Source organism: Bos mutus, chromosome 11, assembly GCF_027580195.1.
Source record: "Bos mutus isolate GX-2022 chromosome 11, NWIPB_WYAK_1.1, whole genome shotgun sequence".
NCBI lineage: Eukaryota > Metazoa > Chordata > Mammalia > Artiodactyla > Bovidae > Bos > Bos mutus.
The window spans coordinates 61,134,741-61,149,565 of NC_091627.1; the positions used below are offsets into that span (position 1 = coordinate 61,134,741).

General features: G+C 44.1%; 1 protein-coding gene across 3 annotated transcripts in view; it reads right to left on the bottom strand.

Moving 5' to 3' along the window:
• Positions 1 to 668: 668 nt before the first annotated feature.
• The window catches only part of ST6GAL2 (ST6 beta-galactoside alpha-2,6-sialyltransferase 2), a 59,349-nt gene continuing 45,192 nt past the window's right edge, over positions 669 to 14,825 (bottom strand). For 2 of the 3 annotated variants that reach the window (XM_070379496.1, XM_070379495.1), the window contains exon 6: positions 669 to 5,375. In XM_070379496.1, the coding sequence (XP_070235597.1) occupies positions 5,122 to 5,375 (254 nt within the window). In that variant the 3' untranslated portion in view covers positions 669 to 5,121. Of the gene's footprint in view, positions 5,376 to 6,345; positions 7,391 to 14,825 lie in introns of those variants that run through there. The other variant, XM_070379497.1, reaches the window with a different exon arrangement.

Sequence of the window (14,825 nt, forward strand, 5' to 3'; positions counted from 1 at the left end):
CATCCGAAGTTGCTTAGTGTGTCTAACTCTTTGCAACCCCATGGACTGTAGCCCACCAGGCTCCTGTGTCCATGGGATTCTCCAGGCAAGAATACTGGAGCGGGTTGCCATGCCCTCCTCCAGGGGATCTTCCTGACCCAGGGATCGAACCTGCGTCTCCTGTGTTTCCTGTATTGGCAGACAGGTTCTTTACCACTGAGTCACCTGGGAAACCCTTATTTGTAGTCTCTAAGACTAAAAGCTCTGTCATGCTGGAGACAATAAATTAATCAATGTGCTAGCCTATAGGTAACGTTAGGACCTGTCTGCCTAATTTTGCCTTTTGTGCTGGAGGGCTTCTCTCCTGCCGGATTCTGTGCACTTGGGGTTTCCTGAGCATGGCACGGAGTGCCTAGGGCGGCCACTCCTCTGAATGTCCATGCCCTTTCTCCTGGTCTGGCAGGTAACCCTCTGGTGAGGACCGCTGGCCCCACCTCTGTTTCAGGCCGGCTGTGTCCAGGTTCAGAGTGGGAAGGCCTGCTATTCTTACTCCTTTTACAATCTTGCAGTTAGATCTCGGCTCTGTGCCATTTTTTTTTTTTCTTGAGACGCCTCATGATTTTGCCCCTCATTCATTATTTTGTGCAATTTCTACAAATTAAAACAGAGACGCATCTAGACAAATGAAAACATGTTTTATTTACAGGAAAAAAGTCTGTACATTGTGTACACATAAAAATATACAAAACCAAACTAGAAAATATCAAAGTGTTAAACTGTGTACAAACACATTTAAAAGGTGACTCCTGGAAAACCTCAAGCCTTAATTCATGTTGAAGAGTACACATTTCATTTTAAAAAGTATCATACAAAAAAATCCCCAAAGCTGTTAAAAAAGTTGACTGGTTTCCAAGGATTTTTTTTCCCAAGAAAAATTTCACAAGGATTTTTATATAGAGTCTAACACGATGTGTGGTGTCATAAATGTTAGGTTTTAACAGTTCTGACGCAGTTAATTTGTGTGAAACCTAAGCTAGAAGACTATTTTCCATAGATCCAAATAAGCATTTCTTCCCCTAATCTTGCAAAAACCATGAATTCTAGATCAACTTCTCGTCAAAGGTCAGAGTTCAGTTAGGTTTCTGATGAGGACACCACCTTTAGGTTGTAGTTCTACCCTCAGAGCACCTTGTAAATATTCCTGCCATACTTTTTAATGTAGCCAGAAGGTGTGAAATATGAGCGCATGGGAAAACTGGATTTTTTTATTTCATAGAAAGACATATAACATTTGCTTACTTCTCTTAAAAAACTGGTGCTTGCATAATTAAAAAATTTATTGTCAAGGTTTTAGAAATAAAGTTTGATGAAAAAAAATGTTTAAAAGCAACCATGTACGTAGATATGTATATATACAATTATATAACTATATCTACATGCACACTTGTTATAATAAGAGTCAGAACTATATCAGTGTCTTTCATTCCTTAAATTCCATTAGCCTGAGCTCATAGAGAAATTTTCTGGATTTCTTCTTACTAAAAGGCTTCAGTTACTTAATAAAGCAAGAATCAGAACTTATAATTTCTTCCCTCAACCAATTAATATCTTTCATTTACCAGTTGTATAAATAATGCCTGAGAGACAGATATATGCAGAATAATTTCATGATGGAAGTATCTGGAGTATAACACACAAGTGTGAACTCAGGCACACTTTCCCTAAGCACTGAATTTCAATATACAACTGCCCTCATTGGCTGTGGAACCTCTGGGTAAGAGTCCTAAACGATCAGAAAGTGAGAAGTCGACATACGCAATCTGGTTGAATATATTCAGACACTATGTGGCTTGCACACTCAGCCACGTGTTTCTTGGTCATCACCCTACCTCCTGGCTCTGCCTCTTGCCATAGTTAAGCAGCAGTGAGACTGGGTCACTTTGGCCACCAGCCTCAACCATGCACGGTGCCTTGATCTCTAAGAGAAAGGCTGGTCAGGGTGCTCTCATCATGACGTTATCTGTGCACACGAAATCCTCCATCACCTACCATCCCTCACGTGATCCTGATACCGCCAGACTGGACCTAATTAATTCTGTGGCTGTGAGTATTCCTGCCCCTAAGGGACAGCCCACAACATCAGGAATTAATCTGTTCCACCAGAAGGAACTGGCTCATGGTCATGTAACAGAGTGACCCTGGGTGGCTTTAAACACTTACTTTCATTTCCCAGCTTTGAGAAGGCTGATCATTATTTCAGCATGGCTTTGTCTAGATGCTATAGCTACTGTGATGACGATTACTAGGGAGCCCAGGGTTAATTAAAGGAGGGTGTGGGACATGTTGGGAGGACAGGGCTGGGGTTCCCTGAGCCCTGCATACTGTGGACAATGACAGACCCTGGGACCAAAGTTGAACCAAAGCCCCTCGCCAACCCTAATGGAGGAGGGTACTTATGTAATTCCTCCTGTCCACCTGTGAGCCCTTCGCCCTTAAGGTGATGTACAGGGCCAGCACTGGCATCCCAGGGGACAGCGTGGATGCTCTACCTATTAGACCCTCCCTTCATACCTAGGGAAGGGCTGGAGAGCCTCAAGGGGAGGACCTGAGACCTGGACGCGAGTGAGTTGTCATTTCTGGTCAACATTTCAGTGTGACAACAGCAACAACAAAAGATGGAGTGAAGTTACCTCAAGAAGTGACACAGTGTGACCTTCTTCAGTCCTGAGAGAGAAGGACCACCTAACGGCCTCGGTTTACAGAGCATCGCTTTATAGCAAGGGTGGAAGGTCTGGAAGGGGTGAAGCCTGAAAGAAATGCAGCGGGCACCATTTCCTTTAATTCCTTCATGGAAAGGCCGGCTGCTTATGGCAATGTGTGTATTTAGAGGGCTTAATCACTGTCTGCTGACGAGAAGAGTCAACACATCAACTATAACTGCCTAATAGATTCAAGGAGCTAAACAACTGAAACTCTTAAGCAGAAGAATGCCCAGCCTGCAATGTATGAATACTTGTACCGCGTTGTCTCAGTGTTTTTAACAGACCCTGGTTCCCAAGAGTCTTTAAGGCCATAATAAATCCAAAACCTTTAATTAAATGTTCTGTATCCTCTTCAGTCTTTCTTATAAACTCTGTGAGCTAAAGGTACATTTTAAAAGTGCATGGGTTGCAACAAAATGTATTTGGAGGCCTTTGAAGTGTTTTCTGGGGCTTCTGAACTTGAATATCTATGCTGACCCACCAGCAAATTTCCTTCTGCCCAGTATCTCATGCCGGCAGAAGGGGCTGTTCTGGATACAAGGAGGCCCAGAGGGAAACCCAGTAGGAAGGTGAGTAAAGAAACTTCAGTGTCATGGGTATCTGAGGTCAGAGCCTGCACAGTCTGGGGAGGGCCCAGGGTGACTGGACCAGTCACCCTGCACCAGCCACTTTGCAGTGTCAGGACTCACTGAACACCACACAGGGCTGTATCCGTTCAGGAAACGAGGGAGAAAAGCGGCCTGTTCATGTCTGCTTGGATATTAGTTGGCAGGCTGGACAGAACTATCCATCCCTTACCATAAATCTGGAAGCGAGGCTCTCACAGTAGGCTTGTAGTGGATATTGTCACAATCAAAGCTTTTCAATGACCCCAAATTCACTGTGACAATAAGCCATAGGAGATGTCTGCGACTTGGCCCAGTTTCTGCTGAGTATACTGACCAGAGAGGCCAGTTTCTGTCAACCATTCTTGCTCAGGAAAAAAAAAAAAAAAAAAAATCCTGGAACAAAAAAACCTTCTGTACTAAACTTTCCTGATGTTCACACTCTTGTGGAGAAGAACACATTTAAGGAAGCTGTGACTGTTCCGGCCAATAAGTTGTAACTGGACCATGGAGATAGGTGTTGGGTATGGATTGAAATTGTACGTTGAACTAAGGTATTCCATAATGTTTCTGTTTTACTACATTTATGGAAAAAAAATTTTTTTGATGCTTTTGTGACAAAAATTGAGATTACAACCAAATGAGCTGCTATAGCTAACACACTGGACTGACTCTCCTCTCTCACTGTCTTTCCCTCTGAATCATATACTTTTATTTTTTATTTGCTAAAGACCAGTGCTTTCACGCAAATGTATTTAATTATATGGCTTTGTTATGTTACTGACGCACAACAGATCTGTGAAGATGATGATGGGATTCCTAAACATCTGACTGTAGGAAGAATCAGCGGAAGTCAGTGTATCACCGTTAGGATCCCAACAGATGATATGAACCTGTGAGGAAAACACATGGAAGAGACAGGTGTGCAGCTCTAGAAGCACAGGGGGACAGCTCTAGGCTGGAAGGACCCCCCCCCCCCCGCACCGCCACCATGGGGAGTCCTAATCGTCAGTGCCTGTAGACATGCAGGTTGTGTGGAGGGCTGGCGGGTGCTGAGGCCAGAAAAGCTGGGGCCTGGGGCCGTGCTGCCCACGGCCGCCTGCTGCCCCATTCTGTGCACACCTGCCGCAATGTTCCCGCGTGCCTGGGGATTCTAGTCAAGCAAGGAAACGCTGCAGGAGAGCAAAGTGCCTCCCCTGGGTGCTGCCTGGGGCTGGCTTCTTCCTGGACTATCCAGGAAGGGGGCTTCATGCTTTTAGAAACGTGTCCTGATACACAAAACTGCAAAGCCTTCGGTGGCAGCTGGGAGCAGAAGTGGAGAAGACACCTCACAGGATATCCTGTGGGGTCTGCTGTTCCTACAAACAGGTCTGGGTGATAATCAGGGTTCGTCATCAACCCTGGGCTCTTTCACAACAAATGACATACAAATGACACAGCAGATGTGTCAGGTACTGTCCCGAAGCGAGGCTGCTTCCAGGTACAAACCACATCTCCATCAGGTGTGTCAGCTGAAAGCAAAGACCAACATTCTGGAGCTATTTATCCATTTCTTACACATTTTTTTCCCCTAGCTATCTTTGAAAATTTTTCTTTTGTATCTTTCTGGAGTTTCTTTGAATTCCATTTCTATGTTCTGAACGGTCGGACACACTCACTGGCTTAGAAAGGGAAGGATCCCCATGGTCAGCACAAAGTCACAGCTGCAGACACAAGGTCACGCTGCCTCCAGGGTGCCTTCCAGCATCTCCGGGATGCAGAGCCCGGCTGGCCCCTCAGGCACCTGGCGGGCAGCGCACGGCCTGCAACCCGGGCAGCACGACCTTGCCTTTGCGGTGCAGGTCACCATGGGTGCCCACGTTGAGCCGCTGCACCAGCAGCTTCTCGTAGAGCAGCGGGTGGTAGGCGCCCAGTGTGCAGGCGGCGTCATGGTAGGGCTCGTGGTAGTGACACAGGTCTGTCTGCCGCACTGATGGGACGTATTCGTACACGTGCACCTCGCCACACAGGTTCATCATCAGCAGGATGCCTGGTGGGGGAGGGGGAAGCAGAGCCGTGAGCAACTCGGGGAGGGGGAGGCATCAGTCCTCAAGGGTGGCGGATTCCACCGTCGTTTCTTCCTTGTCTACGTGTCTCCCTGTCCTAACCATGTGTCTGCTTACAGTCTCTTTCCCACCAGAGAGCAGAGGATTCGAGGGTGAGGGCTGGGTCACTTATCCATCTTCTTGTCATTAGTGGCATGCACAGTATTGGTGGAGAGTTAAGGATCCATGTTTGTTGAATGACTATATGACCTACTTTCCTTTTTAAAATTTTAAATTTATTTTTTAAATGAAGGATAATTTGCTTTACAGAATTGTGTTGGTTTCTGCTCAACATCAACATGAGTCAGCCATAAATATATGTCCCCTCCCTCTTGAACTTCTCTCCCACCTTCCTTCCCATCCCACCCCTCTAGGTTGTCACAGAGTCTTGGTTTGACTTCCCTGAGTCCTATATGACCTACTTTCTTAAGGAGAAGTAATGGGGGGATGGACATCTTTAGATGGGATGGAGGGTCACAATTGGGGCAGGAGATGCCTGCTCTGTGTCCCCTACCTTGTCGGCTTCACCTTGCGACTCTAGCTTCCAGTGAGTGGCATGTGTGAGGTCTGGGGACTGGGGCCGTGCTAAGACATGATGCTATTACACATTCACCCATCCAGCTGACCACTGGGGACCCAGGAATGAGAGAAGAAAAGACCAAGCAGTCAAACTTAAGCAGAGGACAGTTGGGGCCAGATCTGCATCCCCAAGTCCGAATATACTATTTCATTCCACACCCAGGTCCACCTGATTTACAACAGGAGAACTGTGATGTAACAAAGAAATGAGTGTAATGTGAAAAAAAATTTATTATAAAATCGTTAAAAGGAAAGAGATGGAGACACAGAGTTTAAGACAGCAAAAGAGACACTGATGTATAGAACAGTCTTATGGACTCTGTGGGAGAGGGAGAGGGTGGGGAGATTTGGGAGAATGGCATTGAAACATGTAAAATATCATGTATGAAACGAGTTGCCAGTCCAGGTTCGATGCATGATACTGGATGCTTGGGGCTGGTGCACTGGGACGACCCAGAGGGATGGTATGGGGAGGGAGGAGGGAGGAGGGTTCAGGATGGGGAACACATGTATACCTGTGGCAGATTCATTTTGATATTTGGCAAAACTAATACAATTATGTAAAGTTTAAAAATAAAATAAAATTTTAAAAAAAGTGTTTTTCTCACTGAAACTATCCATATTAAAGTTTCTTTGATTTCTTTTTTATTTTTAATATTTCAAATAGCTATAAAACTGCGTCATCATAGAGGAAGTCTCATCTGGATCTGTGCTAAAGAGCGTTATTTTCCGAGCTCTGTTATTTTCCCCATCACCTCTGTTAACACTCTTTACACTTGATCTTAGAAAGGGCGAGAAGCGATGTAGTAACACCTTTTAAACTTAAAATTATGTATGTGTGTGTGCTAAGTCGCTCAGTCGTGTCTGATTCTGTGACCCTATGGACTGCAGCCTACCAGGCTCCTTGGTCCATGGGATTCTCTAGGCAAGAATACTGGATTAGGTTGCCATTTCCTTCTCCCTTTTAGGAAAGGATAATCCTTGTTATGAAAAAGACATGAAATCACACAGTGAGTTCCTGTTACAGACAAGGCTGGTCTGCAGAGGACAAGCATATTTCTAAGTAATCAACTGTGTTTGCAGCATGAAAATGCTCACAACTGGGTAAAGTCCAGCACAAGGGCCTGGGGGAGTAGTGGGAAGGGCTTGGGGATGCAGAGAAAGGTTCCTGGGGGAGGTGAGGGTTGAATCTGTAGGCACCACCTGGGGGGAGGGGGAGGGGAGACAGGATGACAGAGAGGATCCGGTGTTCTGTTCAGAAGACATCAGGACGTGCCTTGACGGCCACAAAACTGCTTTCGGCTGCGAGTAACGCTGCTCCTTACAAGAGACACGGAGATTCTTCAGGTCGGCTTCTAGGAAGTCAAGCCGTTCCCAAGAGCTATGTGGAAACATCAAGTCCCAGCTCAGTCCCCCTCCTTCCTCCCAGCAGTGCTGGCTCCCTCCTCCTCTCCCCCTTCCATGAGCCCCACAGTGTGACCCAGATCCAGGTAGAGCCAGAGAGAACCAAGGACCAGTGCCTTCATATATAAATATATTTTAAAACAACTCTTAGAGCTTCAGAAATTTGCTAGGTATTTCATGGCCATCCCAACTGAAGGCTGACAAAGGTTTAGGAAGTGGGGTCCTTATCTTGAGTTATCTGCATTCTTCCTCCTGGTTTTTGCATCTCATTCTGTGTTCTTGTATGAACTTGCTTCCCTGGTGGCTCAGGTGGTAAACAATCCTCCTCCAATGCAGGAGACCCAGGTTCAATCCCTGGGTCTGGAAGATCCCCTGGAGAAGGGAATAGCAAACCATCGCAGTATTCTTGCCTAAAGAATTCCATGGACAGGGGAGCCTGGCTGTAGTCCATGGGGTCACAAAAGAGTCGGCCATGACTGAACGACTAACACACACACACACACATATGAACTTGTGAGTTCCTGTAACCATGAGCCTTGGTCCAGAGCACTAAAATTTAAGTTAGAGCCGATTCTGCCCCAAGTGTTTAAATGACAGGCAGTTGTAGCGGTGATATCAAATCATTAGGGCAACACCTTCAAAGGGAGGGAAAAATCAGTTTGCAACTTGTAGGGTACATGTGAAGTGTGGGCAAGATTTAGAAAACCAAGTGGAGAATATTTTTAATTATTCAAAAAATTTTCAGACATCATGGTCATTTCATTTAGCATATGTATACTCTGCTTTTTAACTTACCAACCATATATTACACATAAATTAGAGTTTAAATTTAAACTCTGCCATATAATAAATATTGAACATCATTATTAAATGTGGTTAAATCTGCACATCACTTTTCCTAGGAGTTTAGAGTACTTAGCCACACACAAAATCCTGAAATGAAACTTTTGCATGTGTTGCAAAGAGGAAGTGCGTGGACCATGATGTCTGGAGTGTGTGCCAGCCCTGGCACAGCTCGGGGCTAGAGTTGGGAGATGGGGTGTGAGGAGGAAAGACCGCAGGAGGTGGGGTTGGGACCACACTGGGAGGGAGCAGGCTGTTAGGGACTGTTGGAAGCCTCTTCAGTTAAACTCACTCTGTATTCAACTGGGCACAGGCTGAGGACTGGGATTTATAAAAAGTTTCTTTACGAAAAAAATGTAGGGTTTACCCTGGTGGTCCAGTGGTTAAGAATCTGCCTGCCAATGTAGGGGACACAGGTTCGATTCCTGGTCCAGGAAGATCCCACATACCGTGGGGCAACTAAGCCCGTGCGCCACAACTATTGAGCCTGTTCTCTAAAGCCTAAGAGCTGCAACAAGAGAAGCCACTGCAATGAGAAGCCCGAGTGCCACAACTAGAGACTAGCCCCTGCTCGTTGCAACTAGAAAAAGCCTGAGTGCAGCAATGAAGAACCAACACAGCCAAAAAATAAATACATAAATTAAAAAAAAAAGTAAACTAAAGAACGAATGTTTACATTTAAAAACAGGCGGCAGGCCCATGACCTACCATCCTGAGAATGACTGAAGAGAGTGTCTTCACTATGGTCTGAGACAAATGCCTGCACTGCCGGCAGCATCTCTTCTGACCTGCGGTGATGCTGCTCTATCACCATGGTGACGTCAACACCAACAACACATGGGCTGCAGACATTTTCTCTGCACTATGCTGACGAGGGACCGGGTCTGAGTTCCCCAGCCTGCCTCTGGGTTTGATGACTTGCCAGAGGGACCTACAGGGCCCAGCAGAGAGTCAGTGATTTATTACAAACCTGGCTCACACTGTCCAGACTCCAGAAGGATGCAGGTGCTGGAAAGAGGCCCCACTGCTGCATGAGCATCTGGGCACAGTGACCCACTCTGTCAGAAGGGAGGGTCTCCCCAAACCCAGGCTCCCAGAAGCCAGCCAAGGGTCAACCCTGCAGGCAGGGGTCCCTGGTGATCAGCAGGCAGGCCAGCGGGGCTGCAGCCTGTCTGCACAGATGCCCTGTACGTATAAACTCACAGCATCACATTGTTCCTCATCATTCCCCCAAGCCAGACCCATATGGGGACTTCACATCTGGCTACACTAAAAAATTTTTTTTTCATTTCCTTTCTTAGGACTGCTCAGGATTACCCCCAGAGCAAAAATGAATACAAATCATCTCATGCTATCTTATTCAGTAAAGAATTTTTAGAAAAATCACTTAAGGAACTTTAATGTTACATAATTTCGTTTATGGACTATCCAAAAGGAACTGCTTTCAGCACTAATAAAATTTTACTGCTTTCAGTGTGCAGCCAGACTTTTTGATAAGTGGATCAATATTTAGACACTTTTTAATGTATTTTTCCAAACCAATCAAATGGGCATGCAGCCAGTTCCTAAAAATCTTTGAACATAATTCATGTTAAGTTTTTTGGCCAAGTTTTACAAATGAGTAGAGATTCATTTGAAGAAAAAAAAGTGCAAATTTTTCTGGGCAATTATGACTCAAGAGCCATTCATTTGCCAAATTACAGGTTTTAAAATATTGTATAATTCAATATAATTATCTAACCAATTAAAAAGCATTTCCACTGGTCTTAATAAAAAGTCATAGTCTATGACTCAGCTTAACAAGCAGTATGTACACTTATTTATTTTTCTAAAACCTGGATAAAAAGCAAACTTCCACCTGCATCTTTGCATGTTATGTTCAGACGACCACAAATTCTGAATAAACAAGGTTCTCCTATAAAGACTCTACTTTTGGGGCTCCTCTGGTGTCCAGTGGTTGACAATCTGCCTTCCAATGCAGGTAACGCTGGTTCAGCACCTGTGTGGGGAACTAAGAGCCCACATAAGCAACTAAGCCCACTCGACAACTAGAGAGCCCACACCCTGCAACAAAGACCCAGCCCCGTGCAACCAAAAAAAAAAAAAAAAAGAAACCCAAACCTCTACTTTTCATATACGTAGATATGATTGATGTGTTAGAGTCTAACAGAACTTAATCATTTAGATTTTAATTGTGATCACACCAAATTATCTTACTTTGCACCTGGCAAAATATTTAAAATGATATCCCAAATTGTTAACAATAATAGAATTTTCTCCTTGATGAATGTATCTTTTTAACATGGAGCAAAATAAGCTATGGACATAAATAGAACCTAATGCAAGTGATGGGAAAAATACAGGCTCTCATCAATTTCAGGTAATACTTGAACATAATTCAAATAAGGAATTTCTGAGAATATCCAATAAACCCTGCAAAACATGTTTCTGAATGAGGGGTGAGGGTGAAAAGTTAAGGGTATTGAATGTGCTGGTCTAATGGAAATGTAGTAGCTATTCTGTGATTTCTCCATAAATTCATCATAAGATGGAAAATTATGAAAACTGTACTTAAGATTACTGAAGGAGCAAAAATGACATTTTAAGTGACATTTCCAGAAGATATCTGTAATTAAAATGTGGTTTCTCTGGGGATGAGATGAATTGGGAAACTGGAATATATATACTATTGATACTATTTATAAAATAGATAACTAATGAGAACCTATTGTGTAACACAGGGAACTGTGGTGAATGGGAAGGAAATGGGAAGGAAATCCAAAAAAGATGGGATATATGTATATGTATAGCTGATTCACTTTGTTGTATGGTAGAAACTAACAGGCTGTAAAGCAACTATACTTATATAAAAATTAATTTAAAAATATCAAAGACAATATTCACAATAGCAGCTCAACAAAATGAGTTACTTAAATTGTAAAAAAAGAAGTGGTTTGGAAATTTGCATTTCATGTAATAAAATAATAATTTAACAAGCATGTACTATATTAAGTAAAATCATGTAATGCATGAATAATACTTGAAAATCAATTTTTTAGCCCATTTATATTGTATTATTTGATGGTAACATACATTCGGGATTCACTGTTTACAGGGAAATGTAAAAAGTTGTTCCTCGTCAACATAATAATGATTGGTTTTACACAGTCATGTATGAGATGTTAAGTGGCTTATTATTTTGAGTTAACGTGTTATTATTTTGTGTTACCATCTGAGTTTGGATGATATATTGGAAAATTAGAGTCCTGAATGCAAAATAAAGTGGAAAAGAAATGAAGTCATGACTTGTTTTTAAGCATATTATTCTGCCTGTATATTCAATAGTCTGAAATTACAGCGTTTGCATCTGTGAAGTCTAGAAATAGTACTTATGCTATAAACAATTGAGGCTGCCTTTTCAAAAGGTGTGAGCGGGTGCTGGTGGTTTGTACAGTGAAAGCAAGTCTCCTATCAGTGCTGGTCAGGCTGGTGCAGAGGCCAGTCTGCCTGACGATGCTCAGCCCGGAACCCCCTGGGGTGAAGCTGGAGGGCCTCCTACATCAGACGGCAGAACCACCCAGGCAGACTTCAGGACTTCGGATGAACTCACACACCTCCCACAAAACTATCAGTGTGTATGAAGGCAATGTGGAAACCATGGAATTCCTAGGAAATGACTCTCCATTCCCTAGGAAGGCCTCAGTGCTGTCAGAACCACCTCCCAGTACCAGGTAATGAGAGAAGGCCTCTAGCATCCAGACAGGGATGAAAAAGAGAGATGTTCTTGCCATGTGAACAAGTGGCTCCCAGTGGACTGAAGGGTCCTGACACTGTGGAACAAATGTTCCAAAGAAACGGGTCCTGTGGAGCATCCAAATTACCTGGATGTGTGCTGCTGCTGCTGCTGCTAAGTCACTTTAGTCGTGTCCGGACTCTGCGACCCCAGATATGACAGCCCACCAGGCTCCCCCGTCCCTGGGATTCTCCAGGCAAGAACACTGGAATGGGTTGCCATTTCCTTCTCCAATGCATGAAAGTGAAAAGTGAAACTGAGGTTGCTCAGTCGTGTCCGACTCCTAGCGACACCATGGACTGCAGCCCACCAGGCTCCTCCATCCATGGGATTTTCCAGGCAAGAGTACTGGAGTGGGGTGCCATTGCCTTCTCTGGGATGTATGCTATTTCTTTTTATAAAAAAAGAGTTTTTTTTTTAATGTGGACCATTTTTAAAGTACTTGTTGAATTTGTTACAGTATTGCTTCTGTTTTATGTTTTGTTTTGTTTTTGCCACATGGCATGTGGGATTGAAAGCGTACCCCCTACATTGGGAGGCAAAGTCTTCATCACTGGACCACCAGGGATGTCTTATGTTACTTTTTTTTAATTAAAAAAAATATAAAGCAGAAAAAACTCAGGTTGGTGCTCTGTGATGACCGAGAGCAGTGGGATGGAGAGCAGGTGGGAGGAAGAACCAAGAGGGAGAGGATATGTGTATGTTGTTGTTTTGTCCCTCAGTCGTGTCTGACTCTTTGTTACCCCATGGATTGTAGCCCACCAGGCTCCTCTGTCCATGGGCCACGGACAGGCATACTGGAGTGGGTTGCCATTTCCTTCTCCAGGGGATCTTCCTGACCCGGGGATCGAACCCAGGTCTCCTGCATTGACAGGCAGATTCTTTACCACTGAGCCACCAGGGAAGCCCAGATACACATATCAAATCAGATCAGATCAGATCAGTCGCTCAGTCGTGTCCGACTCTTTGTGACCCCATGAATTGCAGCACGCCAGGCCTCTCTGTCCATCACCAACTCCCGGAGTTCACTCAGACTCACGTCCATCCAGTCAGTGATGCCATTCAGCCATCTCATCCTCTGTCGTCCCCTTCTCCTCCTGCCCCCAATCCCTCCCAGCATCAGAGTCTTTTCCAATGAGTCAACTCTTTGCATGAGGTGGCCAAAGTACTGGAATTTCAGCTTCAGCATCATTCCTTCCAAAGAAATCCCAGGGCTGATCTCCTTCAGAATGGACTGGTTGGATCTCCTTGCAGTCCAAGGGACTCTCAAGAGTCTTCTCCAACACCACAGTTCAAAAGCATCAATTCTTCGGTGCTCAGCCTTCTTCACAGTCCAACTCTCACATCTATACATGACCACAGGAAAAACCATAGCCTTGACTAGACGGACCTTTGTTGGCAAAGTAATGTCTCTGCTTTTGAATATGCTATCTAAGTTGGTCATAACTTTCCTTCCAAGGAGTAAGCGTCTTTTAATTTCATGGTTGCAGTCACCATCTGCAGTGATTTTGGAGCCCAGAAAAATAAAGTCTGACACTGTTTCCACTGTTTCCCCATCTATTTCCCATGAAGTGATGGGACCGGATGCCATGATCTTCGTTTTCTGAATGTTGAGCTTTAAGCCAACTTTTTCACTCTCCACTTTCACTTTCATCAAGAGGCTTTTTGGTTCCTCTTCACTTTCTGCCATAAGGGTGGTGCCATCTGCATATCTGAGGTTATTGATATTTCTCCCAGCAATCTTGATTCCAGCTTGTGTTTCTTCCAGTCCAGCGTTTCTCATGATGTACTCTGCATAGAAGTTAAATAAGCAGGGTGACAATATGCAGCCTTGACGTACTCCTTTTCCTATTTGGAACCACTCTGTTGTTCCATGTCCAGTTCTAACTGTTGCTTCCTGATCTGCATATAAATTTCTTAAGAGGCAGATCAGGTGGTCTGGTATTCCCATCTCTTTCAGAATTTTCCACAGTTTATTGTGATCCACAGTCAAAGGCTTTGGCATAGTCAATAAAGCAGAAATAGATGTTTTTCTGGAACTCTCTTGCTTTTTCGATGATCCAGCAGATGTTGGCAATTTGATCTCTGGTTCCTCTGCCTTTTCTAAAACCAGCTTGAACATCAGGAAGTTCATGGTTCACATATTGCTGAAGCCTGGCTTGGAGAATTTTGAGCATTACTTTACCAGCATGTGAGATGAGTGCAGTTGTGCGGTAGTTTGAGCATTCTTTGGCATTGCCTTTCTTTGGGATTGGAATGAAAACTGACCTTTTCCACTCCTGTGGCCACCACTGAGTTTTCCAAATTTGCTGGCATATTGAGTACAGCACTTTCACAGCATCATCTTTCAGGATTTGGAATAGCTCAACTGGAATTCTATCACCTCCACTAGCTTTGTTCGTAGTGATGCTTTCTAAGGCCCACTTGACTTCACATTCCAGGATGTCTGGCTCTAGGTCAGTGATCACACCATTGTGATTATCTGGGTCATGAAGATCTTTTCTGTACAGTTCTTCTGTGTATTCTTGCCATCTCTTCTTAAAATCTTCTGCTTCTGTTAGGTCCATACCATTTCTGTCCTTTATCGAGCCCATCTTTGCATGAAATGTTCCTTTGGTATAGCTAAAACAAAATTCTACTCTTTTTTTAAAATAATACATGTGCCATGCACAAGGGGTATTTGTGCATGTCTTTGCTGCTGCTCTGGACAAGGGGATGGTACACAGAGTACATCTCTGACACACATAAGGATGTCCTTCTGTGACCCAGAAGCACA